Source organism: Hyaloscypha bicolor (genome assembly GCF_002865645.1).
Source record: "Hyaloscypha bicolor E unplaced genomic scaffold K444scaffold_13, whole genome shotgun sequence".
Taxonomy (NCBI): Eukaryota; Fungi; Ascomycota; class Leotiomycetes; order Helotiales; family Hyaloscyphaceae; genus Hyaloscypha; species Hyaloscypha bicolor.
The window spans coordinates 875,058-900,051 of NW_020194515.1; the positions used below are offsets into that span (position 1 = coordinate 875,058).

Consider the following 24,994-nt stretch of genomic DNA (forward strand, 5'->3'; position numbering starts at 1 on the left):
GATTTAAATCGCTCAAATTCACCCATTGTTTACACAGTATGGTGTACAACAGACAGCAAGTTTTGAACGTCAGAAGAGCAGGATTGGGATGGGGTATGCTACGTTCGATGGACCATACGCTGAAGGGCATCGCCACTAGGCGTAGATTCAGGCAAAATGGGTTGCTTAAGTGGTCTGAGAGCCATGGTCAGAAGCAGAGGGAGAGTAGTACAGTAAAGCACATAAAAAAAAAGCCTCTTGAGACAAGGATCGCTCTCTTCTTCGTAGTGTCCCTAACTCTTTCGCAGAATGGATAATCTCCAGGCCCTACAAGTCTTTCTCTATCCATTCCCCTCTACACTCTTCTCCAACTCCCAGGACTTGATGATTGAAACAGGAAGATTAGATGGCCACTAAGCGTACGTTGAAGCAAAAGGGGTTGCTGAACTGCTCCTTAAACTAAAACTAAAGAGAAAGAAATAAGTGCACGAAGACGAAAGAAGATCAAGAGACGAGGTCTTTCAAACATATCTGTCATTTCCTTTGAAATGTCCCGATGTCTCTAGTAGAATGGATCAGCTCTTGACCACTCTGATATCGACTTCCCTCTATATTCACACATCTTTACCCCCGACATCTCAACATCTCAGCCACAAACAAGCGCCTCCTTCGGGACCTCAACTCCCTCCTTCCCCTCATTAACTTTCTCCAGGGCCTCCACATGCCTACTTGATCCAACCTTCTCGTCTTTCGTTTCTTCCTTTGCTGTGGTTATAGCAGCAGCTTCCAAGGCAGCCCTCTCCTTCTTACTCAGCGTAAGACTCCCCTTCGCCAGCGCCTCCTTGGGAAGCGGTCTAACATAAGGCTGAACAATCCACCACGGCCTCTTACAAGCACGCACTGTCTCGATAGAGGACTCATCCATTTCCACTTTCTCCCCTCCCTTCCCATCCCCCTTCCTATTCACACCCTTTCCATTCACGTCGACCTTCACCGTCGCCTGGTCCTCTTTCTCCTTTGCAGCTTTCAGCCGTTCATCCCGCCCACACTCCTCCTCCCAGCTCCTCCCCTCCGTCTCCTCATACTCCCTCAACCCCCCTTTCACAGCTGCCTCAACTAACTGCAGCACATTTTCAAAGGCCTGGATATCGCCAGCCCGACAGCGGGCGAGCGCATCCCGCACATTGTGGTGTTTTGAAACTAAAGGACGCAAGAGGTGGAACAGATGCGGCTGCATAGCGAGGAGATTTGGATTCGAAGTTTTCTCGTTGCCGCCTCTTTTGCGTTTCTTTTTCGGCGGGCCTTCCTCCTCTTCCTCCATCACCACCGCCCTTTCCTCCTTCTCCAGGATTTCCGGGTCGGATGGTAAGTAAAGAGGCTTCCGGACGGGAGCTGGAGTTTCGAGGACATGTTTATATAAGATGTCCATGTATCGTCGGAAAACAGCATCCATCCTCCAGCCCCCCTTCCCATCGCTTCCACGCCAGTATTCTCTCCCGTCTTGTCCCACCTCCGGGGGCTCAGCAAAGATAGCAGGATCATACAAATTCCCCTCCGCGCTCATCACGCCATCCGCGCCCGTCACCTCCAAACACCTGCTAATATCCTCCTTCCGCAAAATATTCCCATTCGCAAAAATCACCACTTCCCTCCCCAACTGCTCCCTCAAGTACCTCAAAACACTCCAATCCGCCAACCCCGTCTTGTGCCCCTTCATCTCCCTCGTCCTGCCATGCACCGTCAATATAGACGCTCCAGCCCTCAACACATTCCTCGCATACTCCAGCGTCTTCTCCTTCGTGTCTAAAATCCTGATTTTCGCCGTTACCGGTATGGAGAGCTCGAGGTGTAGTTTGTTGATGAGAGAGAAGATCAACTCTTGGTCTTCCTGCAAAAAAGCTCCATATTTCCCCTTCCGGGCAATGCCTTGCGGACACCCCAGGTTCAAATCCACGGCGTCCACGAACGGGGCGACATACTTTGCTGCATTTAGCAGCTCGTCGGGGTTGTTAGCGCAGAATTGCGCGAAGAGGGGGCGATCGGTGGAGGGGTTGCCGTCTAGGTAGAGGTCTGTGGGAGGGGCAAGGGACGTTGGAGAAGGGTGTGAGGTGAGCGATGTGCGGAGCGGTTGGAAGTGGGCGTCGCGGAATTTGGGCGTCTCGGTGAACATTCGGGCGTGTAGCATGGGGGTATATGCTAGTAGGTCTTTGGGGGAGGACGGCGGCATGAAGGAGCGGGTTAGCATGCGCCAGGCCTGTATCCTGTCAGTCAATGTACCAGACAATGAGAGGAGAGGTGCCGACGAACGAATTCAGATTGGTCGACCATTGGAGCCAAGACAAACTTCGGGCTCCCGATGCTTTCGTAGAATGCACGTCCATGTAATTTCTTCGGGGCTGAAGATGCGGATGGAGCGGAATTGCTCGTTGTCGTCGACGGTTGGGGCTCTGAAGATGGCGCTGCCATCGAGGCAGGTCCGTCGTTGGAGATGGTCATTATGCTTCGTATGCCGCAGATGGCTGATCGCCGGGTCCCAGCCCACAGCCTTACGTGGGGTAGAAGTACAGCCAGAATCGTCTAGAGGGAGAATGATGTTCGTGGTGTTGTGCGTAAGTAATGAGATTGAGTGAGGTTCACGAAAATATTTTAGCGCCTCTTCTGCGAGGCTGCGCCTTGAAAAGCAAGGCTACGAATTTCGGGTTCGTAGGAGGAAGATTCAGGGGTAAGTGGCTTTGAAATCACGCAACAATCCAGGAAAAAGAATCTTCGACTTCAGTGCATGGCGATGTTCATGCACCCTCTTAGGCCTTTTGGGTGGCCTGGAAGATCAAACTTGGACCTCTCCTGCAAGGAAAGCCTTCAAGGCGAGATCCAAGTCTTTTGGATGCCTCACTATCCAAAGATTCAGTCACAGATACAGCCAGACAGCCTTTCTCTATAGACGAAGAGTATCATTGATTACGCAAACTATGCCCATTCCCCTTTCTCAGACAGACGCTCAAATACATACGATACGATGTAAGAGGAGAACACCAACCCAACCCCCCTTCACCGAAAAAACGAGCGCATCAGATTTTCGACGAAAATGCATCAATGACACCTCCACCGTCCAAGATAAAATCGGACGAGACGAAGAAACGAACAAGATAGAAACTTTTAGAGAGGCTGTCGGGCTTCTGTTGTCTCCCGAGCAGAAAATCGAATTTTCACCCCGGCCTGGCAGCAGCATTCCCTTTCCTCCCAAAATTATTGGAAAGCTTTGCAGCAGTATATCTCGCCGTCAACATCTCAATCAATGATCCGTCCCCATCATTGTCTTTCCAGTATTCCAGATGCTCGTAGAAAAAGACGGCCAACGCCTGTCTAATGAAAGAACACAACGTTGGACCAAATCGCTCATCGCTCAGATGTGACTCCTTTACACCATGTAATGCGAACCTAGTAACGCCGTTGAATTCTGAATTTGTGCATGGCAACTTTTTGTATGCCGCTGTGCGAGAGGACTGTGTTTGTTCTCGTGGACTGTAGAGCAGCCATAACCGTGTGTCGTTAGAAGAAATGTGTGTATATCTTGGAATTCTCGTGGACTTCCATTTCCTACAGAAAGTTAGTCTCGGAATGTATATTTAGTATTCGGCAAACATACCATCTTGAATGTGTTGAGCTCCTCTTTGATCTGCTGGGCAAGCATTGGCGTCAGGCGATTGCAAGTTGCAATTTCACCCCGACGATCATACTCTCCACTCGGCCAGGTATCATGGAATTGGATTCTCGGGCTGAATGTAGCACTTCGTTTGCCGACGGAGCCTTGAGGTGTGCCCGGAACGCTCTTTGAATCACCACGGAACCGCAGCGCAGACATAAAGTAGTCTTCTCCCCCAAGTGTTACGGAACCAGTTCGTCGATGACCTTGTTGCTCGTCGTTTGGTGTGCTAGGTGCTGAGGAGTTGGGAGAGTCATTGACTTGTGGAATGTGTGGTAATTGAAAGTTTGGCGTTTTATTATCTGAAGGTCGGATGGTAGGAGAGTTGTTGCCGGAGTCGGTACCAGAGCCTTGCATCTGTTAGAATTGATTCTGCACTCGGACACACTTCACTTACGCTTCAAGATGCCTTTCTTGACTGCAGCAAGAACCTCAGCACGCTCCTTCTCTCCTCCAACAATGCTTCTTCTGGCAGCCGAGTTCTCGGTGCTCGAGCTGCCCAGGCGTTCAGTGACATTAACATTCGCTGCATCAAGCGAATTCCGCTCCAGCCTCGGGAATCCCGTACCACCACCAGCCTGATCGTGGGGGTTCACATTAACATTAACCTTCTCCCGTTCAGCTTCCACAGTCACCATTGAAACCTGAGCCTGACTGGCTTGGGGGAGAGCAGAGTCTGCCGCAGGGACGCCAATAACAGATTTGGGCCGGAATAATCCAACAAGAGATCGAGTCGATTTCTTCATTCCTTTGCCCATCTTCCGAATCATAATCGAGGCAGAGGACGCAGTGGAAGAAATAGAAAGGTTATCGGTCGACCCAGTGAAGAAATTGCCTTGCCCTGAATAAATGCCCGATCCGATACCGCCCGCCTCCTGCTGTTCAGCGATTCGAGCCTGCTCAGCTTCCTGCTCATCCTGATATTTTTCCTTTCGCATCTTCGAACGATCTGCGGCATTGTTCGCGGCACTATTCTCTGCTGACGCTCGTCGGAGTTCTGCAGCGCTGCCGAATGAGAAGGCTCGTCGTAGACGCGATGTCTTGCTCTTCTTGCCCTCTTTGTCATTCAAGGCCGCAAGCTGCTTCGCAGCAGGGCTGCCAGAGTTAGAGCCATTAGCAACCTGCGCATAGGTGGGCTTTGATGGCTGTTGGAGGGCAGCATTCACGGCCGATGCGAACGAGTCCTTAGAGGCGGATGGGGGCTCGGGACTCATTGTCATCGGCTTGGACAAAGGGGACGGATTGGTAATTCGCTTCGCGGCATCGGTAGATGAAGCGCGCGGTGGAATGTTTACAAGTCGTGGCACATCTTGTCGGATTGAAGTCTGTTCGGTGGATGGGCTCGAGGCTGCTGAGGATGAAGATAGAGTTGGGGCGGGGTTTAGTGGCATTGATAGGCTTGCATCTCGCTTGGCGGCCTGAAATCATTAGTGGATTAGCGAGATGGTCCCCAAAGTAGGCTAAATGGTGAGGGATAATCTGTGTATTGCGTGAATGCGGTGAAGAATAGCAAGGAAATACATACCGAACTCGGTCGTGAATGGTGGCCACTGCCCGTGCGAGCAGAGCTCACACTCTCTGTGCTGCCATTGCGTCCGTGTGAGGAAACCGGCCGAATTCCCACAACGGGTGAGCTCCGAAGAGGATGCTGATCAATTCTACCATTCGCGCTGCTAACCTGTCGGGATCCCTGCTGCAATAAACCTGTCGACATGGGCCCACCTAAGTCACCAGCGTCGATGGTGTGGATACTTCGACGGCGATATCTCTTGGCAGGGTCCTGAGCAGTATGCCGGCTCAAAACCATGTCATCGGCCGCCACACCAGGAGTATAGCCAGCAGGTGAGCGAGAGAATTGCGGTACCTGAAAGTTGTTGAGACTCTGGCTCGACTGAATTGGTGTAGGCTGGTGGGCATGGTTGCCATAGAATTGAATAACATTCGGTATAGAGGCAGTGGATGTTGAGGTTTGAGCTTGGGCAGGTTGTTCTGCAGACTCAGACCGACGATTGTTTGGTCGACGGTATCGATCTGGGGAAGGCTTGACGGGCGTGGATATAGTTGGAGGCGAAAGGGTGTGGGAAGAAGTGATGATTGTAGAGTGAGGTCTGGCAGTGCCTGAAACAACACGTGCAGTTCCCACAATTGCAGAATCATCTCTACTTCCAGACTTGTGGCTCAATGAAGAGAGGTCGGAAGAAGAGGAAGAAATTGTAGACACCGAAGGCTTTGGAGGATAGCGTGACCTATTGCTACCATACCCAGACTCGAAAGTCGGAATGCTGGGAGCAGAGGAGGTTCTCAGATCTTGTCGAAGGTGAGGGCCCTGTGTTCGCTGACCAGGCAGAGCAAGATTGGGTGTGCTGGTGAATGCATAGGGAGCAATAGGTGCAACCGTCTGTCCTCGATAGCTTGACATACCCATGCTACCAGTGTTCATGCCGTGGAAGCTATTTCGCTGCATGTGCTGGCTTGAAGGGTATGGGTGGTGAGACTGAGTCTGCGGGCCGGTCTGGAGGATGCCAGAGGCAGAAGACGGCCGTGTTTGAAGCATTGTGACGGTACTGGACTGTTGTGGGTATGATTGAACGAGGGCAGCCATCCTGTGCCTCGAATCTCCTGGTGTCGACAAGCTGAAAGCTTTTGATGTCGGGTGATTACCGGTTCATTCGTTTTCGAGAAGTGAACTTGACAGAGGAAGGAGAATTGAAGAAATCTGCAACGATTACAAAGTCAGTGAATGTTGTGGCTGATTGTGCAGGGTGCTGAGATTTCCCGACGTGATGTTGATTTTAACGATGAAAGTCATCACAGGCGCGTGAAAGGATCAGCTGATGGAACTCGTATTACGAACCTTCAATGAAATGTGCCAGAGAAGGTGCAAGTATTACGAAGAAGGTAAGATGAAATCAACGCGAGTTAACGGTTGATACAAGGACCGAATCGAAGGAGGACGCCGGCGGCCAGGGGTGGTGTTGAGCTCGCTGCGTCAGGCAGAACACACTTTTACCATGAGCTCTGGTCTCGCAGATCCTGAATCTGTCACGACAAGGACGATGAGCAAAGGATCGAAAGATCTCGAAGAGAGTCTGCCAACCTCACGAGATAATGGGTGTTGAAACAAGCCCCCTTTGCCCGGATTCGTCGGCAGTCGAATTTCAGGAGAAGCGAGAGACGTGAGAACGAGACGGGAATGATTTCGTGGCAAATTGGGCGATCGGACAGGGGGGAAAAGAAGGACAACAACGACAAGACAGAAGGAGAAGAAGAGGTCGGAGGTGTGCGGAGCGGGTTGAAGGCGGTGTCCTCAACAGCTCGCGACGATGGACACTGAGCCGGTGGTTGAGCGAGAGAGAAGATGGTTTTGGCCCAAAGTTGAAGGAATCTGAGCGTCGGCGTCTGCGTCTGTGTCCCTGGGCTGCTCCGTATTGCTGCAGCGCCCGGAAGGGGCTTAGCGGCTGAGCGTGGGACGCTAATATTTAGTGCCATCACTGCACAGGCATGTCATTTCAAGGCGCGAAGAGTAAAAAATCCGTGAAGGCGTCTGTCCAGCATCACACAGTAAGTAGCAAGAGTTCTTTTTGTGGCGGTCACTTCTATGCTCCGGGCATGGCGTCGACGAGTTTACATCTTCAATCTGCAGATTTCTCCTTGCCTGTTAAATTCTTCTTCGCCGTGTCTAAAATAGTCGGCCACTATGACACTTCCCGGTTCACCGAATGCGCCTGTCAGGGGAGCTCACCACGGAATCAGGTCCGGAGACGCACAATGAAGGGGACGGGGCAGAGAATCTTGGGAGCCAAGGCGAGGTACAACGTTGCTCTTTGCCTTCCCTGGAGATGGGGTTCCTGATATCGAATCTCGTTGTACAGCGAGCTGTCCACGTATTATTCCGGGCTGCGAGTCGCTCTCGCATTCGTCTGATAGATCTTCAATTTTCCCGATCCCCCATTCCTGTCATGGATCTCCCGTCTGAGACGCACGCACTGGCGAGGGACAACAATGCATTGGCCGCATGCGAAGCCTGGTATTCTGCATCCACCGGCGCCCATGTCGGAAGGGAAGTCGACTTCAGCAGCTTACCGACGTATGGAGACGCATCCACGAAGGTGTGCATTTCAGTGGAGGGCGTCCACTTCTGAAACGATTGAGCCAGCAAGACGCGTGTATGTGTCAAATCAGCTGCCAGCAAACCTCCAGACGGCCCAAGGGTCCACAAATTCGACATCTCCATTCAGCGTGATTGCTGACTTGATGATGGCGTACGCGGGACACTGCAACCAAAACCGAGAGGCTGCTGCTCAGCGTCTCAACGAGTATCCGGAATTTCATGTGCTTGTTCTAGACTGCAGGAGAATAATCGCAAGAGCTCTCGCAGTCGAGGATGCTTTCTCCATTGCGAATGGCTGCTCTTGTTGCATACTGCAAGACGTGGGCTGCTTGCTTTCTCTCTGGGGACCAACCCAGCGCCATGCATGAAATACTCCAAGGGGCCGGGATCACCCCGTTGGTGACATTTGTCAATTCAGGCGGCCCTCACACATTAATACAACAAGCGCTATCGAATAATCAACTTTTATTGCTAACTTGGAGGGGCATGGGATCAACGATGTGCCCGTACGGAGTCGAGTTTTAATCTATCATTGGAGAAGTCAAGAAATGAATTGGATGTAGAGAAGCTACTCCGGCCTTCGTAATCGTTGAATGGGAGGAATAGGAGCCGCCCGTCACTTACATCCCGCACACTCGGACTCGTTGCACAAACGCTTCTCGAAAGGTACCTCATGATCTCGTATTAGATAACCGCGGCATTATGCGAGGCTCTTCTGAAAGTTCTTTTCAGATGATTACCCCCACCACAGCACACCACCTCGCCACTACCAGCAGTCATACCACCGGATGCCAATCCTTCAACCCAGAGGTGTGGTCCCTCGAACAGCGAGCCGCATCAGTAGCACGAGATCTGACAAGGCCCGCCCTTGTGGAGGTGCTCCAGACTTTTCGTGTCCCTCGCGTCCATCTCTTCTGTGAGGGTTTCCAGAAGCAGCAGGGATAGAGCATGGTTGATGATAAAGGTGAAACGATGAACTCTCTTTCAGAGCAAGATCGGTCAATCTTATCTTCCTCTTCAGACTCTCAGTGTAGGGGTTCTCATCTCAAATGTCGACCTGCCAAAAAGAGTTCCGGGTTCAGAAAATCTGCCAGCAACAAATGCACAACTTTCAGCCCCCTCCACCAAACTGCCCTGTGCTTCTTTATACATGTCTCTCATCACGACACGTCATATGCTGTGGTCTACGAAACCCACAATCATGCGTTCTTCACAGAAAAAAACTTCGCAGGCAGAATGTGTCTCGAGATTAACGTACAGTACATCATCTTTGCATGTGCAGCTGAGCCAAAGCCACTTCTCGCCGCTGCGCCCAAACCAGCGGCTCCCCATCTGTGCAGAACAGAGTTCGCGATGCTTCGCTGCGAGAGGTCAAACTTTCGCAAAAGTTTCCACACGGACTCGAAGCTAAACCGGCCTGGCACAGCACCTCATTACGGCTTGGCGATCTCACTCCAGATCTAGAGCTGTCCAATCAGCGCCGCCTGTTAGACCATTCAATGCATTCATCCTTTCAAGATGGCGTCTTCGCTGCCCCGGGGCCCGGCTCGTATCTTGTTGTTTACCCCTCATCATCCCCACCTCCTTCCAAATTCTCTTGCTTCTTGCAGACTTTGCGGCGGCAGCGGCAGCAGCAGCAGCACAGTCGCCCACGGCAGAGCACGCTCTCCTCTCAGAGAGCGCACAGCTGCACGAATCTCCTTACAATTTCTACCCCGCACTAAAGACCAATAAAAAGTAGTCAAGTAGTCAAATTACCGCCGCCGTTACCGCCTCGTCCAAAACGGCTGCTACTTAGGGGGAACCGATAGGTGTAGGCTGCAACTTTACTACCCCAGATATTCTCGCTATCAAATACGAGGCGAACCCACCACTCCCCAGCACGCCTCATTACTCAGAAGCATCGGACCCCTATCCCCTGTCTGCGTTTTCGGGCCTTGTCATGACATCCCACGCCCGCTATGCGGGCAAGATTTGGTGTTGCTGATCTCAATTGGCATTCGGTCCCTCTGCCCTACCCGTGCCGAAAAGGTTCAAAGCTCCCACTTTCCTTCGTACATTGACAGGAAATGTATCGTGAGACGAGGCCCTATCATTCCCCAGGTCTGCATGTGATGAGAGCACAGGTGAAACAATCCCGAAGATTAGAAGGATCAGGGATGCAAGTGTTCACCGCTGAAATTCAAGTTCAAATTCAAGTTCGCCGAACAAATTTCACAAATTCTTGGCGAGCCCTCATTCAGGGGCAATCCTTTCGGCGTGTGCCGACCCTACACTCCATGGGTAAGGAAATATAAACACCCCTCTCTCCTTACACAGCATTTATCAAATTTTTATTCCACCCTTTGACCCTCTCGCGCTCTTTAAATAGAAGCCATGGCTTCCCATGCAGCGATCAAGTGAAGCCGCACCGCATCGCATCGGACCCCTTCCTTTCCCTGCAGGCAAAGATCCGATCATCTCTCTCCATCCATATCTAGCTTCTCTACCAAAAGGAGAAACACAAGAAAGCATTTCCCCATGAGCCAGAAACAATGGTAAACGGCATTTGTTTTCTCCATGTCTGGGACCATGGCATAGAATACTCTATTTCCCTGCACCTCTCGCTGCTCCAAATTCCACAAGATGTAATTCCATTGCCACACTTTCCGTTCCTATCTTCCATTCTATGACCTCCTCCACGTCCATTATGAAATTGCGACTTCCATTCTCACATCTTGCGGCTGCTATCCTGGTAGCTAGCACAGCATATAGCGCGTTTCCCTCCCAGTCTGTTGACAGCACCGATCCCGCGTTTGTTGCGAACACCAGCCTTGCGGGCTATCGTAAGCCTTGCCCTATGCCATCCTCCGCCTTCCCCTTCCCCCAATTATCTCTTCCCTCACCTCTTTCTACTCTCTCCTTCCTCGTCCCCAGCGGCTTCCGCGTTTCATTGGCTGATCTATCCCAATCGGGGTCTTTTTCCTCGGCGACGCGCCAAACGTCTACTTCTACCTGTCCGATGGCAGCAACCCGCTCGCTGTCAGAGCCCTAAATAAAGGGTCTCCAATCTTACCGCCAACAGGCGGGACGAAAGGAGTTCGGGACCCGAGTATCGTGAGTGGCAATGGGACGGAAGGGGGGAAGAAATGATATATAATTGGGACGGATTTGGATATTGGGAGGACAACGTGGGACGCCTCGCAACGAAAAGACAGCCAGAGTATCCACATCTGGGAGTCCACAGACCTAATAACTTGGGGAACCTACCGTTTGGTGAAAGTAGAAGGCAACGCAGGCATGGTCTGGGCTCCGGGCGCCATTTGGTACCCTGCGAAAGGGCAATACTTAGTCCACTGGGCATTTAAATTCTACTCCCCCTCCGACACCGCACACACAAGCGCCACAGGCCCCGAGCAAATCCGCTACGCCTACACCCCGGACCTTCTCACCTTCTCCACGCCCCAAACCCTCATCTCCTACGCGCCAACCTCGATAATCGACCTCTGCATCTTGCCGCTCTCCGCCTCGACTTTCGTGCGCTCCATGAAGAACGAATCCGCATCTAACGTCTTCATGGAAGTATCTACTAATGGATTATTTGGAAGTTGGACGAGACCAGGAGGGAAAGATGCGTTTGTGAGAAGCGCGGTGGAGGGGCCTTATGCGTAGGTCAATCTCCATCTGCTCTTGTGCCGGTGTGAGTGAAGCGTATATGTCCAGCCATACCCGGAAAAGCCTGAAGAGGGAACCTGGCCCACGAGGTGCTCACTCCTATCCTCAAGTCGAACTCTAATTTAGACTCCCCTCAGTCTTCCCAGCAAGACTCCAGCTGACTCCGAAGGCATCAGATATAAAGATAACACCGACCCTCCAAGGTCGTCCTGATTATGGATTATTATGGGTCCGATGGGTATTGGCCGTTCACTAGTAGTTTTAAAAGTGCAGATGGAGCGGGATTGATAAATGGAGGGTGGACGGATGCGAGTAGGACTGCTTGGCCAATAAAGTTGAGGCATGAGAGTGTAGTTGGGGTAACGAAGGAGCGGTGTGGTGCTTTGGCTGCGAAGTGGGGTTGATAACGCTCTGTATTGTAGAAGAGGGACAAGGAATTGTGGGATGGAGGATGTTGGGGAAATAGATAGATTCAACATGCAGGATTGCTATACCTCCAGTGCATGTCCTTCCTTGACGCGCAGCAAGAATTTTGTTGTCGACCTTCCACTCGTTGAGTGTACGTATTTGTACGTATGATTCCCCACATCGCTATTGGATCTCTATTTCGCTCAAGAATAAGGACAGGAAACGGGGACAGTTCCATTTCCCTTGCTTCAACCGACTTCGTGCCGCTGAGCAACGAAGTCTTAGCCACTCATTGCTCCTACAAGAATTAAAAACAAAAGTTACACCGAGTTTTGAAAGGTGCCCAAGCTTAGAGTGCCCAAAGCAGCTAAGGGGGCTGGGAGACCAGTGGATTTTCTGTACTTATATTAGGGTGCTTCCCAGCCTCCGATTAGAATCGAGCATCAAGTTTTTCTTCCACCCCCGAGCCCAACGAACATCGATTACGTCTCCATTTTTAATACCATACTGACCAAGTGTTGACTTATCGTCCAGAATGATTCCGTTCCAAGAAAGTGGTTTTTCATCGTCCATAAATCCTGCTCGAAGAACAAACGTAGTCCTCACCTTAGCGATGGTATCTTTCCCCTCGAATTCAAGGCAGTCCCAACAACCCCAGTAAGAAATATGGACAGTTATATTCTTGCTCGGTGGGTTCATAGTGCGTCCTTTTCGGGGTATGGCTTCTTTGAGCTTTCTGGGAGGCATTTGACTGCCCTTCGCTGAAGGCTGAGGATTTATCTGGGAACTGTTGAGCTTTGATTGAGTTTGACATCAATTTCAACTTACACCACTAGAAGTACGCATTTCCACGTAGCTGGCAGGGAAGGTACCGCTTCGGGCGCCGGAGGTGCCTGCGATGATGCCTTTCCACCAATCTTTGGTAGAAGATGTCTTTTTCGTCACCGTAATAAGATCACCCTTCTTAAATCTCAAATATCCAGACCGCTTCCCATTGAATGCACACAGCGCAATCGCGTCCCTCTCCCCCGGAAAATACACGTTGCCGTGAGCATCATTGACCTCACTTCCATCAGGGATGGAACTGTTGGAGATGGGCGAGAGGTTCGGCGATGGCCTTCCTGAGTGACTCGACTCAGATAATTCAATCGAGTTTTCGCCCTGCTGGCGTCTCGATCTGCTGGGCTCAGTTTGCTGAATACTTCCTCCTGCAGTATCTAATGGCTCCTCCTCCTCCTCCTCCTCCTCCTCTTCTTCCACGATGGTTTCCGTCTCGACCATCCACTCTTTGATCCGCTCATGCTTCCTCTCATCTGTATCTGATTGCGCGATGGAGGAAGAGGGGATTCCAAAGTGTTTCTGGTCCCTCCTCATTCCACGTACAACCTTTCGGGTAGTGATCCTATTCGCTTTGATCTCAGCATCTTGACTCTAATAGCAAATGAACTTAAGAGACACAAACTTACAGGTCAGCGCTGGTTATAGCAAGAGTTAAATTCTGCTTGCAAGCAGACATATCCCTCTGCAACAACAGCACATCACTCTCTTTAAACCCAAACGCAAACCTGCCCCACTTAGTGATTCCACCTGATGTTTTGACATACGGCTGTATCAATTTTTCGATCTGCTTGGATATCTTTTCGCAGTTCGCCAGCGGCTCGCGCACAATGCGGTTCAATTTGAGCTCATCCGGGCTATCTGCCAGGTATCCTAATTCACGAAGGAGGCCTGCGATAGTCGAGAGTTCGTCTCCGAGGGCTTCGATCGAGCGGGGCGAGCGCTGGACGGTGTCGATGAGCCCCTTGACTTGTAAAATGCTCTTGAGAGTCACGCCGACGAGGCCGACGATGGAGAAAGGATCTGCCATTACCGCTCACCAGCAGGTGCGGGTTCTCTGATAATCATTGGTTGATCGTGAGCTCGTCTTGATCATTCTCGCAAGGCTTCCTTTGAGGTTGTCAACTGAGACACTGCGTCCAATCAGCCACAGCGTTGCTTTACCTTCTCGAAGAACACCGCCACCAATTTTGTTACGGTAACTAGAAAATGAACAAGTTGGTTGAGAAAAATGATATTTCTCCCTTCCGCAAAGAATGGTAAAACAGATAATTATCGGCCTCAACGTGAGGCCGACAACTAGGACAAAGTCATTTTTGTACGACCCTCTACTCAGAATGGTGTGAGAAAATATGCAGCAATTTTGTTCATTCTAACAAGATCGCCCGAGTTTCAATGGTCACGACTGGCACCTCTTGCACTTGCACGGTCATCCAACATTTCTCCCAGCATTTCCTGCCTTTGAACTTTGCTCCAAACACCTAAAGCAGGCGCAGGCAAATAATTGTTAAACACCTTCTGGCCCTTCTCAAATCCACCGAAGCCAAGAAAGCATCGGGGGTTTTTTTTGATGTTATCGACGGAGACTATGCAAGGGACTTGACAACTGTGGTTGAAGAACAAGTACATTGTATCCAAAAGGCAACGTGCAGTAATGTCGGTGTCTTCGTTGCGGGCAGAATTACGGGTTCTGCGGTTCCTGAGAGATTTTGATTTAGCTACAAGTCTTGATTAACACATACAGTGTAGGCAATGATGGAGTTGAAACTTACCAGAGCTGATTGAGAACCCAAGCATTGTAATCGGTGTTTGCGAAGATATCAATTCCGAAGATAGACACTTTTCGGAATTTTCTTGAGAACTGATGCTCTCCAAAGTTGGATGAGAAAGGTAAAAATTCAGGCAGATAGTAGAAAGGTGGGGTCGCTAACCCCTGCTCTTACCCCTTTCATGGCTACAGCCTCGTATTTATGGTTTGTCAGCCTCGCCCCGTCGCGAACCTCGTCTTTTCTCGCGCCACCAAAAGTCAACATCACAACCTCACTCCATCCCACAACCACAACCCCTCATCATGCCGCCAGAAATCGTTCCCTCGGACTCAGACTACGCTTCTGAAGAAGATTCCGACTTCGCGCCCGATACCGCACCCGCTCCAGAAGTGGAATCCTCCGACTCGGAATCAGAGGCCGACGAACCGACCTCGAAAGCGCAAGCAAAGCCCAAGAATAAGAAGCGGAAGAGGGGTGACGAGGAAGAGGCAGAGGATGTAGGATTTGAGAACTCTGGGGATGAGGCGGTTATAAAGGAGTATGAAGCACCGAAGAGGAAGAAGGGGAAGAAGAGCCGGGCGGTAGAGCTGGAAGATGAAGGTGGTGAGGGAGGTTTCGTGAAAACGAGGAGCATGAGGGCTGTGGAGTACATTTTATTCTTCTCTCCTGAATTAAATCTTTGGGGTCCACCAACTGGAATGAATGCTAATGATGGTTGGGATATAGGAGTGTCGAGAAAAAGAAGAAGTTAGTAGACACAACGGCCGCAACAGTCGATGTCGATGCAGTCTGGAACGCCATGATATCTGGGAAACCTCTTCCACAAGTTTCCGAGCCTGTGGCCTCCATAGAAGCACCACCCCTCAAATCACCTCTAAACCCGACCACGAAACGCAACTCGCTCGCGCAAGAATCTAGGAAGGATACAAGGTCCCCGAGTACCTTGAACGATGGCCCTGATTCGATGATAATGATAAAGCGAACATACACATTTGCCGGGAAAGTTCACACTGAACAAAAGCTCGTAGCAAGAAATTCCGCCGAAGCAAAGCTGTATCTTGCCTCCCTCCCCGAAAACGCGCCTCCCGCCCCTCCAGCAGAAGAAGAACCCTCGCCATTCACCAAACCCAAACGCCTGGTAAAGAAAGCCCGACGTTCTATATTTGAGCCTGTGCCCCTAGAAGGCTGGCCAAAGAGATATGATCTGCATTTCGGGGAGAGGAAGGAGAGTGATGTTAAGCTAAGTGAGTTGGGCAGGGATAAGGGGAAGAAGCTGAATACGGTGGAGAAGAGCGCGATGGATTGGGCGGGCTTTGTGGATAAGGAAGGCATTAAGGATGAGTTGGATGCTGCTGGGAAGAGTAAGGCGAGTTACAAGGCGAGGCAGGAGTTCTTGGCCAGGGTACAACAGAAGAAGGAGGAGGATGAGAGGAGGGCTAGGGGGTTGCCTGTTTGAGGTTTGGAGGTGGGAGCTGATGTTTTTGACCAATGGGATGAGGCAAGAGTGCGAAGTATATACCCTTCTCTGATAATGAAGCACGAATTGGTAAAACAGAGAGCAGTCTACTCACAAAGTGTCTGCTCGTGGAATAAACCAGATAGCTCACGATACGGAAAAGTTTCCAGAGGCTTTGTTGACCCCACCCACAGCAAGGCTGTTCTTTACTGCTTCTGCGTCTTCTCTATGCCAATTTGTTCACCTTTGATATGCACATTTTTACTCAAGCTGCTGGGGCTTACGCACCTTTCACGATCAGCAGTGGAAGTTTTCTCTTTGTTCTCTAACTATGAGGGGCTCTGGACTCCCACCTAACCCTTTATGTATCAAAGTTACACAGGTTACACAGTTCAGTCAAGTATCACACACACACTGATAACGATTTATGCAAAACCAACGAGCTTTTATTAATAGTCAGAAGTCCAACACATGAGTATGTACAAGCGGTATCCGCAAAAACACTTTTCCAAACCCACCATTTCAATTCTCAGCCATACATGACTGTGTACCAAAACAGCAAAGATAAAGTCCAATATAGCGATGTGTACTCGACATATCTCTAAAAGCGCTTTTCCAAACCATGAATCCAACACACCTCCATTTCCGAAAACAAAAATGCAAAGAGAATGTCCTTGTAAGGCAAAAACCATGCAAAAACCATGCAAAACTCCAGCGATAGTAACCTTGTCAAGAAATACAGTCCCCTTAAAGATTCCCGTTGTACTCAGACAAGCAAAATTCTCAATCCACCAATATGCTCTTATAATCTGCAACCTACACTCAACCACGAGGCCCACACCCCGATCACCCAAGCGTCCCCGACTTCCGCCCGCCGCCCCCCTTGCCCCCGCCTCCCCCAATCCTCTTGCCGTTCCGTAACTCCATTTGGCCCTTGTTAACGCAATTATCACATCTTCTTCCCGAAGCTCCCTTTGGTAAGTCATATCTGTTATTCCCCGGACCGCAATCTACATTGTTGTTGAAGAGTGCACAATTGCTATATCTGTGCCAAGTGGAGTGGCAGCCGCAGGTGTGGAGAATTTCGTTATAATCGCACATATAGATGGGTTTTGGTATGCTCAAGGCAGAGGCGGTGGGATTGAGATCTTTGAGGAGATGGTGGACGCTCGTGAAGAGACTCGCTAGTCTTGGAGAAGCCTCGAAAGAACCAAACCTTCAACCAAGATGCTGGAAGGTAAGCTTGTCTTTCACTCTTTGGGGAAATCCGTTGGTACTCGTGTATAGTTGTGCTCAATCCGAGAGCCTTCTTAGTCTTGAAGAGAGCTCGAAGTAGCTGAAGTTTGACAGAAGATACTCGAGGATATGTTTGTCTTCGATAGAGTGCTTCGAAGTCTTTGCCTTATCTTTTTTTGCTTGAGGGAAAAGATGTTTGATGGATGGAGGAGAGTTCATTCTCGGGAGCGAAGAGGGTTTTTTATAGGCGTGGTGACTGGGCTGTGAATCAAGGGACGTCTGTGAATTGGGCATTATTTCAAAGGGTTTTGGGGTTGTAAAGACTAGAACGTTGATCAAAGGGTCTGTTTCAAAGGGTTTTGGGGTTGTAAAGACTAGAACGTTGATCAAAGGGTCTGTGGCAACAAGTTATTGTTCAAATCATTTTGGGGTTAATAGCAGAGTAGAGTAGTGGGTCCTACTCCTACTCTACTTATATTCTAATCAAGCCAATTACGAATATCTATGAGTAGGATGAGTGGTATGCACGTGATATAGCACGTGACAAACTAGCCTTATTAGGCAAAGCTCCCGCTATAGCGCAACCTCGCTACCCAATTAGGCAGTGGCATCGCCTTTAGCACCGAAGCTCGACGTCATTTCTAGAATGGCCTCGACTTAAGCACTTAGTAATAATAGTAATTCTATTAATAAGAATTAAAAATCAAGGGCCTAGAATCTCCGAAATAAGGTGATTCTTTATAATTAAGAGGAATAATTAAGAAGTTCTTAGAATATTAGAACTTTCTATAAAAATATACTATTTTCCTTGATTTTTGGTGTCACGTGCAGGTGTCACGTGACTTTACATTCACTTAGTTTACCGAGCACCCGAGCCTTTAGCTCGGGACATCTCAATTATATTATATATACCCGCATTTACTGCAATATTTTATTTCTTATTTATACTTTAATTAATATAAAACTCAATTATCGCACCTATTAATATATTTTCTATTATAAATATACTCGTTTATATTAAATATATTCGAAAATGTCTTAAGAATCCTTAATTAAAACTAAATTGTTACGGTTCAGGTTTCGACGTTCTGGTCACCTGATAGACACGCACGTGGTGCGGCCGCGTAGCATATGGAATACGTATAAGAAATTTAGAACGCTAAGCCCCAATGCGGACTAGCGCATTATAGAGTGCACTTATGCCCTCGCAACCTCCTGTATTCTAGTCTTCCTTTCTTTAGCTTTGAATCGTCTTCATAAGGGACCTTCTACCTTGCTTTCCAAGCCCTGAATGCCGTACCCGTGACAAAGACGAATTAAAAGAAGTTAAAAAGAAGAAGAAGAAGAAACAAGATTCTAAGAAGAATTAGTGTATTATTATAGAAAATTAGTATTTAGTTAGCCTTATATAAGCCCTAGCTTAACTTTACTAGGGCTGCTTAATAGATACCTTAGTTATTTAAAAATGATTAAGTAAACCTTGATTTACTGTAGTCACGTGACGAGTATTCATGAGTGTAAAGATCGCGGCATAAAGTGTCGGGAATACAGGGCATTTCTTCTGAAAGTCCACTACAGCACCTTTTTCAGGCTACCCAGTCCACTAAAGGGCCCTATAATCGTAGGCTATTGCTCTAAATAGCACGCTATAAGCCTAGACAAGGGGTGCCACACCTTTTGTGGGCATATCCCTTGTACTTACAGGGGATCGCTTGCTAATAAGCCCCAATATGGTTGTCCTTATAGCGTCTAGAGTGCGTTGTTACTCGGCTAGCAGCAAACGCCCTGAGGATCGCCTGCGAATGTCTCATAGTGGGTTTATAGGGCATCCCGCCTATAAATACAGGGTCTTATAGCGGACCGGCCCTAGAAACACACGCTATAATGCAGGCCGAGGCCAAATGCCCTGTATTCTCGTCACTTTATGCTGCGATCTTCGTACTCATAAATACTCATAAGTATATACTCTACTCTACTCTAATTGTTAGATTATCACGCTACTCATATTCTACTAACGCTAATCATGAATATTTATGAGTAGTGTAAGTATGAGTAGTTCTTTTACACACTAGGGGTTATAAAGACTAGGATGTGCATTAAAGGGCTTTACGTATAAGTTGGTATTTACAGGATATTGGTAGGCAAGAACAGCTGGCTGTGATTCAGGGCAGCTATAAGGTCGCTATCATTCACAAGGTATGAGCTAATATCCAAAGACCTAGCCTTAAATATCCAAAGCTATAGAATACTCCCTGATATGACTTGGCTGCAATTTACTACAACTTCCTTCACTTGCTTTAGAGACTTAGGATAGAGAGATTCTAAGATATTAAGCTAGAGGAAACAAGCATTTGCTAGTACATAGCTTCAGCAGATGTCTCTGAATTAAGGGTGTGCTGCAAATTGGTTATGATCTACGAGTTACTAGCTTCAGTCTTCGATTTCCTTCTAGAAAGAACATACAACAGGACAGTTTGTCGCCGACTTTCAGAAGAATTCGAACGATTGAGTGGCATGTATTGGTTGCACATCCCACCTTTAGACGGCGTATCCTCTGCCATCCAAGTGGAATAATGATTAGTCTGAACAGATGGGACGAAATCAGAGAGTATCGTTTCGTTGCACACCGACTCAAAGCATCCTATGAAAGAAAGCATTGAGATGAAAAGATTACCAACCATCTGATGTTTGGACGATTGTGTGCGTCATGCAACGAATCTCGATGAGATGAAAGCGTTCTATACCACGAATAGAAGATTAGCCACCCGACCTTCGGGTGATTTAGGTGTGCGTCTTTTGGGTAGCAGTTCCGTGGTGTGCAACACATCCAGCCCAGCAAGATTGTGTTTACTGTCTTGAAATGAAGCCGAAGCTGTGCCATACGGTTTTATCATTTATACATGGAAGAAGAAAGGAAGATTCATTATGTACATCAACTTTGTACTATGTACGAGCCAAATTCCTCTCCTCCCCACCCATCATCAACCACATCCCTCACCCTTCATCGTCGATTATTAGAATCCATTACTCCCCAAGAAGTCAAAGATCTGCTGATACGCCTCCCCAGCAACATAATGCAAATTCAGTCCATGCCCCACTCCCTTCGCAATATAGCTCATACTTGAGCTGTTTGCGTTTGGGTAGAGCGCTTCCTTCACGGCTTCCGCTTTGTTTTCAGGTACAAGGCAATTCGACTGGCAAAAAGGAAGGTCATTCTCGCCATCCACCACATCAATAGGCCCCCTAAATTCCCCCGCCTTCCCCACAAACATACTATTCGTAAACAGCTCCCCAATTGTGAACGTTTGCTTAGAAGCCTCGGCCGCTTCAAGGACAAGAGGATCGAAGTTCGGCGCGCGGAAAAAGCCAAACTGATTCGAGACGATGGATTGCGAGACCAGATACCCGTTATTCAATTCCGGGAAGCGGAGCGGTTGATTCTCTCTTGCGATCACCAGATCGAGGCCGGAGAAGAAGTTGCTTTGTCCGGCAGTATCGACGCTGAACCCCGTCAAAACCGCAGCATCGACATCCTCGGGATACTTTGACGTGACGGCGTTTGTGAGCTCCGACCCAAGAGAATGCCCGACTCCGATTACTTTCGAGAAGGAGGCAGAGCCGAAGTCGCCTCCGTTGCGCAAGCTCTGGATAAGCTGGTGCGCGATTTCGATTTCGAGCGGTGCCTGAACGACCTGGATTGGATCTGGATGGTCTGACTTTCCGACGCCGAGACGGTCGTAGGAGAGGGTTGTGTAGCCTGCTTTTGCGGCGGTGTTTTGGTACGAGTAGGTGGGGGAGTAGAAGTCCCAGTACGACTTGTCGAAGCCGACGCCGTGGGTGAGGAGTTGGATGGTGGTGTTGGATGGGGAGGAGGTGGTGGCGGGCCAGCAGAGCTTGGTGGAGATGGGATAAGTTCCTGAGATGTTTTGGGTGGGGCCCGTTACTTGGGAGGGGAGGGTGGCGTTGACCTCTTTGGTGTTCGTCAGTGTTTATTCACTCCTCTTTCCTGCAGACCTCTTGCTATCATCGGGAGTAGGAGGTCTGATGACTTACGCAAAAACTCAACAATAGTCTCAGTAACCTGGGATTGATTGGCGGGAAGATCAAACTTCAGCATCGTATTCATGGCAGATGCATGAATGCCAACTATCTTCTCGATGCATTGTCCATTGCCGCCGTGAGTAGAACCCGTCACCTGGCTGGTATACCAACTCGCCGAGCGCTCTTCGGGGCTCACGCTTGGTGCTGCATTGATGGTGGCCAGGTAGATGGCGCTGAGAGCGAAGAGAACCTCGGGACGCATGACTAAGAACTAGATACCTATGACGAAAACTAAGAGTCAGAAATGAAGAAATGAAGGCAAGAAAGAGACGTGGAAGCGGGGGAGATTGAGAGGTATATACCACTAGGACAACTTTCCCCATAAACAAATAGTCATTTCCAGCATTGATGATCGTCATACATTTCTCCCCAAAAGGGGTTCGCTGCTGCCAGGTCCCGCAACCGTTCTCGGTACTGGGGAACCGAGTTGTTTAGGGGGGGTTTAGCTCGGGGCGGCCTTGGCACGGATAGCTAACTATCGAGCTATTTACCTCGATAGTCGGAGGGAAATTCCATTTCATTGCCTCACGAGAAGTAGGTGAAGTCATTAGTAATTTTGAAAGTGCTACGAGAATATTGGGTGTTTTGAAATTTGAGAGAAAAAGGTGCCATGTTCGTAACTGTCAAGCAAGGTGATTCACTGTCCCATACGTTGGCGAAAGTACAGTATTTATTAACGTCTCACAGACTATTCTGCTGAATTAGCAACAGATTCTGTTCTTCATGGACAGCTTCACCGGCTTTCGGCTTGTCGCAGCAAATGAGGGCTTTGTTTTATTGTTGGAGATGAGAGACGAGACGACTGGTGAAGAGAGGGGAGGATGAAGCAGTGGAAGAGGATAGCTTCAATATGGAAGAGGTGAGAGGAAGGATGGCAGTCGAGGGTCATTGACAATGGCTTTTTCCTTCACAGTTGTAGGATATCGGATGAAGATGGATTGCCGTTCTTTAGGCAGTTCGAATCGAATGAGATGGCTCTTGAATATGTGAGTACTTTTCGACTTGTGTAGAGAGAGGCAATGAAGACAAGAATGCCATGAAAAGCGTTGATAAATTGAACTCCAAGCAAAGGGGAAGCCACACTATCAATGACGACTTCAAAGGCTACTAAGCACAAGTCACCAGCAAGCAGGAAGGAAAAGCACAACAAGTGATCGGATTAGCCTGAACCCTGCTCAATTCACGATAACGGCGTCGAGGCTACAGTTGAAGGCAGAAGCATCACCAAGCATGAGCCTCAATCACACGGGCTAGTTTAGACTTGACCACACTGCCTACTTTCACAATAAGGAGGCAAAAGTACAGGACGAGAAGCATCTATATTAGTCTGATTGTTTAAAGTATTTCGCCGAAACATGAAGACTATTGACAAAGGCAGGCTGTCTAACAACGAGAAAGGAACAAGAGACTTCTTTGGGTTGGTGAGGCCATCTTATGTGAAATTTTATGCAGAGTTGACTTCTGACTTGTCGTGAGAACAACTTTCAGGAACGTAGGGGAGCCGGGGACTGCGAGCCACATAAGTTTGGAGGTCGTGGTCGAAGTGGATGATAGACTGGTGCAATGCTTGATTGAGCGTATTGAACGATGGCCCAACTGCTCCGCCACGTTAATTGTGCTCAGAAATACCGCCAAGAACAGCACAATAAACTTCTCGGAGAGTCGGGAGTGGGCACTTCCCCTGAAGTAGAATTTTGCATTTCTTCGTTATGTTCATTGATTAGTACAATCTCAGTCTATGAGATATAAACTTTCTTCACCCGCTCCACTTCAAATACCTCCCCATTCCTCAAATCCTTGACCAAACCAGGATCCAGGCCTGCTTTCCGACTATACTCCTCCAACCTCTGCAGTCCATACACGCAGCCATTAGGTAATAGCACCAAGTCGCTCTCTACGTGGCTCTTGGTGTGGTGTGCATACGGCACATTTCTCGCCAGGTCATTCAGCTCCGTAGAGCAGATTGGGCAGACGGACGTAGTGAGTGAGGACGAAGATGTCGGTGAGATGGATGTTGAGACTGTGTTATGTGAGGAGTGGCAGGATGGTGTCTTGAGGGCTGAGAGACCGGCGGATAACGCGATATGTAAGAGAGGGACGGAGGGGAGAGAGAGAAGGTTGTTGTGCGTTTGCATGAAAAGGGTTGAGAGAGTGCCCCAGCGGCTTTGGCTGTAGAGTTCCTGAAGCAAGTTAGATTGTGCTGGGAAGAATAGCTAGAGGACGTACGCTATATGCTTCTGCTCCTGTACTAGGGGGGAAAGCGAGGAGACCGCATGCTTGTTGGACTTCTTTTGGGTAGCTGTCTCGGAACGGGATGAGGAACTTCTTGGCATGTGCTATCGATTCGAGGAGTTTGTTCTGATCTTGCGTCCGTACCAGCTCGATATATTGCTGGAATCTGAGCATGAATTCAAGATTACTCTGTTTTTTATCAGCATTCAAATCTGGAATATCGTATAAAGGGACATACCTCCATCCTCCTCAAATCCTTCTTATTCTCCGCACACCACGCCAACGCTTCCTTGACCTCCCCTTTCTGCAAACTCTCCCGTATCCGACTCATCTGCACAAAAGTCTCCACATCCACCAAATCCTCGATGCCCTTCTCCTTCGCCAGCGCCTGCGCACTCTCGTTATACCCATTCCTTAACAGATAATCCACCAACAACCGATCCAACCGCGTCCTGCTCCACTCCTCATACTTCACATCATCCAGACTCTGCATGCCATACAACTCCCCCAAATACTTTATCCGACTCTGTGATTGCTGGTGTAAACGATTTTCTTCCTCCGAGCATGCGTTCAGCTTGCGTTTTAGACCCCGCATTCGTGCCAGCATCGAGTCGACGGATTTGAGCACTTCGTCGGGCGAGGCATTGTTGGTTAGAGAGGTGGTGGCAGTTTCTTTCAGGGTGATCTTGACGGCGGTCGATTCTTTTTCCACGTTGAAGTGGGCGACTTTGAAGTTCTTGCGGAGCAGCTCGAAGGGGAGGCGGAGGAGGGGTTGGTCCTGGGAGAGGGTTAGTTTGAGGGAGGAAGAGGGGGGCAAAGAGCTAACGAGGATGAGATGTGTTTCGGGGTTTAGCTTGGAGGTTATGTGGTCCGCCATTTTGCTGTGGAAGGGGGAGGCAGCATGCGACGAAGGGTGGTGGTTTGATACTGGACGTGTGAACTGGCGGAGTATTGGACTACTGTATGTCTTGGGGGCCGGGAAGGAGCTCTGCTTGAATGGTAGAAGTTTACGTGTGACTTTGGGGAGCTTAGCAGCCACAGTGATTAAATGGGTTCGTAGAAGAAATTCAGTCAAAGTTGTTCATGCTTCTTCACACATCTGCTATCGTGGAGCTTCGCCTCCGACATCTGGTCCACTACATCATTACGGCGGGCTGCAGAGCATCCGTATTCTTCCTGAGCTCCTGCGGGCCGAGTAGATTGTGTGCACTACTCATTCTTTGCTGTCGTGGATGTACCCGGCATACAGAAAATCTACCAGAAGTCTAGATAGATAAATAGGTAGACTTTACTATCAGCAAATGGCAGTGACTCCCCATTCACCTTTGCATACGTATATATCCCATTGACCTTGTTGCTTCACCTTCCCTTCCCTGTGCCGAACCACGGCAGGTCCTCCTTTGCTGCGGTTGCGGTCCTCCCGCCGCACCGCACCCTCAATTTGCCCGAGCAGCCCACACGCTACCGCCCGAAACGGGAAGGCGCAGGCAGGCCGATTGTCAGGTGTG

At 49.2% G+C, this 24,994-nt stretch overlaps 7 protein-coding genes across 7 annotated transcripts; 2 read left to right on the top strand and 5 right to left on the bottom strand.

Moving 5' to 3' along the window:
• Positions 1–416: 416 nt before the first annotated feature.
• Positions 417–2,593, bottom strand: K444DRAFT_658904 (FMN-linked oxidoreductase). The gene is made up of 2 exons (XM_024886308.1): positions 2,287–2,593; positions 417–2,233 (listed from the first exon to the last, which is right to left on the bottom strand). The coding sequence occupies exons 1-2, from the start codon at positions 2,473–2,475 to the stop codon at positions 626–628; spliced, it is 1,797 nt and encodes a 598-aa protein (XP_024743522.1). The 5' UTR covers positions 2,476–2,593; the 3' UTR covers positions 417–625.
• A 935-nt stretch (positions 2,594–3,528) lies between these two features.
• On the bottom strand, positions 3,529–6,284 carry K444DRAFT_517309 (uncharacterized protein; the record flags this gene model as incomplete). Its single annotated transcript, XM_024873766.1, has 4 exons — positions 3,529–3,576; positions 3,626–4,032; positions 4,080–5,100; positions 5,208–6,284. The coding sequence occupies 4 exons, from the start codon at positions 6,282–6,284 to the stop codon at positions 3,529–3,531; spliced, it is 2,553 nt and encodes an 850-aa protein (XP_024743523.1).
• A 4,029-nt stretch (positions 6,285–10,313) lies between these two features.
• Positions 10,314–11,941, top strand: K444DRAFT_649695 (glycoside hydrolase family 43 protein; the record flags this gene model as incomplete). The annotated part of the gene is made up of 4 exons (XM_024885595.1): positions 10,314–10,330; positions 10,802–10,889; positions 10,995–11,411; positions 11,651–11,941. 4 exons carry the CDS (start codon positions 10,314–10,316, stop codon positions 11,849–11,851), a joined length of 723 nt encoding a protein of 240 aa, XP_024743524.1. The 3' UTR covers positions 11,852–11,941.
• Positions 11,942–12,698: 757 nt separating this feature from the next.
• K444DRAFT_475873 (uncharacterized protein) lies at positions 12,699–12,872 on the bottom strand (the record flags this gene model as incomplete). The annotated part of the gene is made up of 1 exon (XM_024872934.1): positions 12,699–12,872. A coding segment is annotated over one exon (174 nt), but the record flags the coding sequence as incomplete, so codon positions are not given.
• A 1,855-nt stretch (positions 12,873–14,727) lies between these two features.
• Positions 14,728–16,023, top strand: K444DRAFT_606940 (BCNT-domain-containing protein). The gene is made up of 2 exons (XM_024879079.1): positions 14,728–15,107; positions 15,188–16,023. The coding sequence occupies exons 1-2, from the start codon at positions 14,764–14,766 to the stop codon at positions 15,915–15,917; spliced, it is 1,074 nt and encodes a 357-aa protein (XP_024743526.1). The 5' UTR covers positions 14,728–14,763; the 3' UTR covers positions 15,918–16,023.
• A 4,100-nt stretch (positions 16,024–20,123) lies between these two features.
• Positions 20,124–21,279, bottom strand: K444DRAFT_649697 (alpha/beta-hydrolase; the record flags this gene model as incomplete). Its single annotated transcript, XM_024885596.1, has 2 exons — positions 20,124–21,069; positions 21,207–21,279. The coding sequence occupies 2 exons, from the start codon at positions 21,277–21,279 to the stop codon at positions 20,168–20,170; spliced, it is 975 nt and encodes a 324-aa protein (XP_024743527.1). The 3' UTR covers positions 20,124–20,167.
• Positions 21,280–22,556: 1,277 nt separating this feature from the next.
• K444DRAFT_658910 (uncharacterized protein) lies at positions 22,557–24,572 on the bottom strand. Its single transcript, XM_024886309.1, has 4 exons — positions 24,313–24,572; positions 23,725–24,264; positions 23,481–23,675; positions 22,557–23,434 (listed from the first exon to the last, which is right to left on the bottom strand). The coding sequence occupies exons 1-4, from the start codon at positions 24,361–24,363 to the stop codon at positions 22,991–22,993; spliced, it is 1,230 nt and encodes a 409-aa protein (XP_024743528.1). The 5' UTR covers positions 24,364–24,572; the 3' UTR covers positions 22,557–22,990.
• Positions 24,573–24,994: the final 422 nt, after the last annotated feature.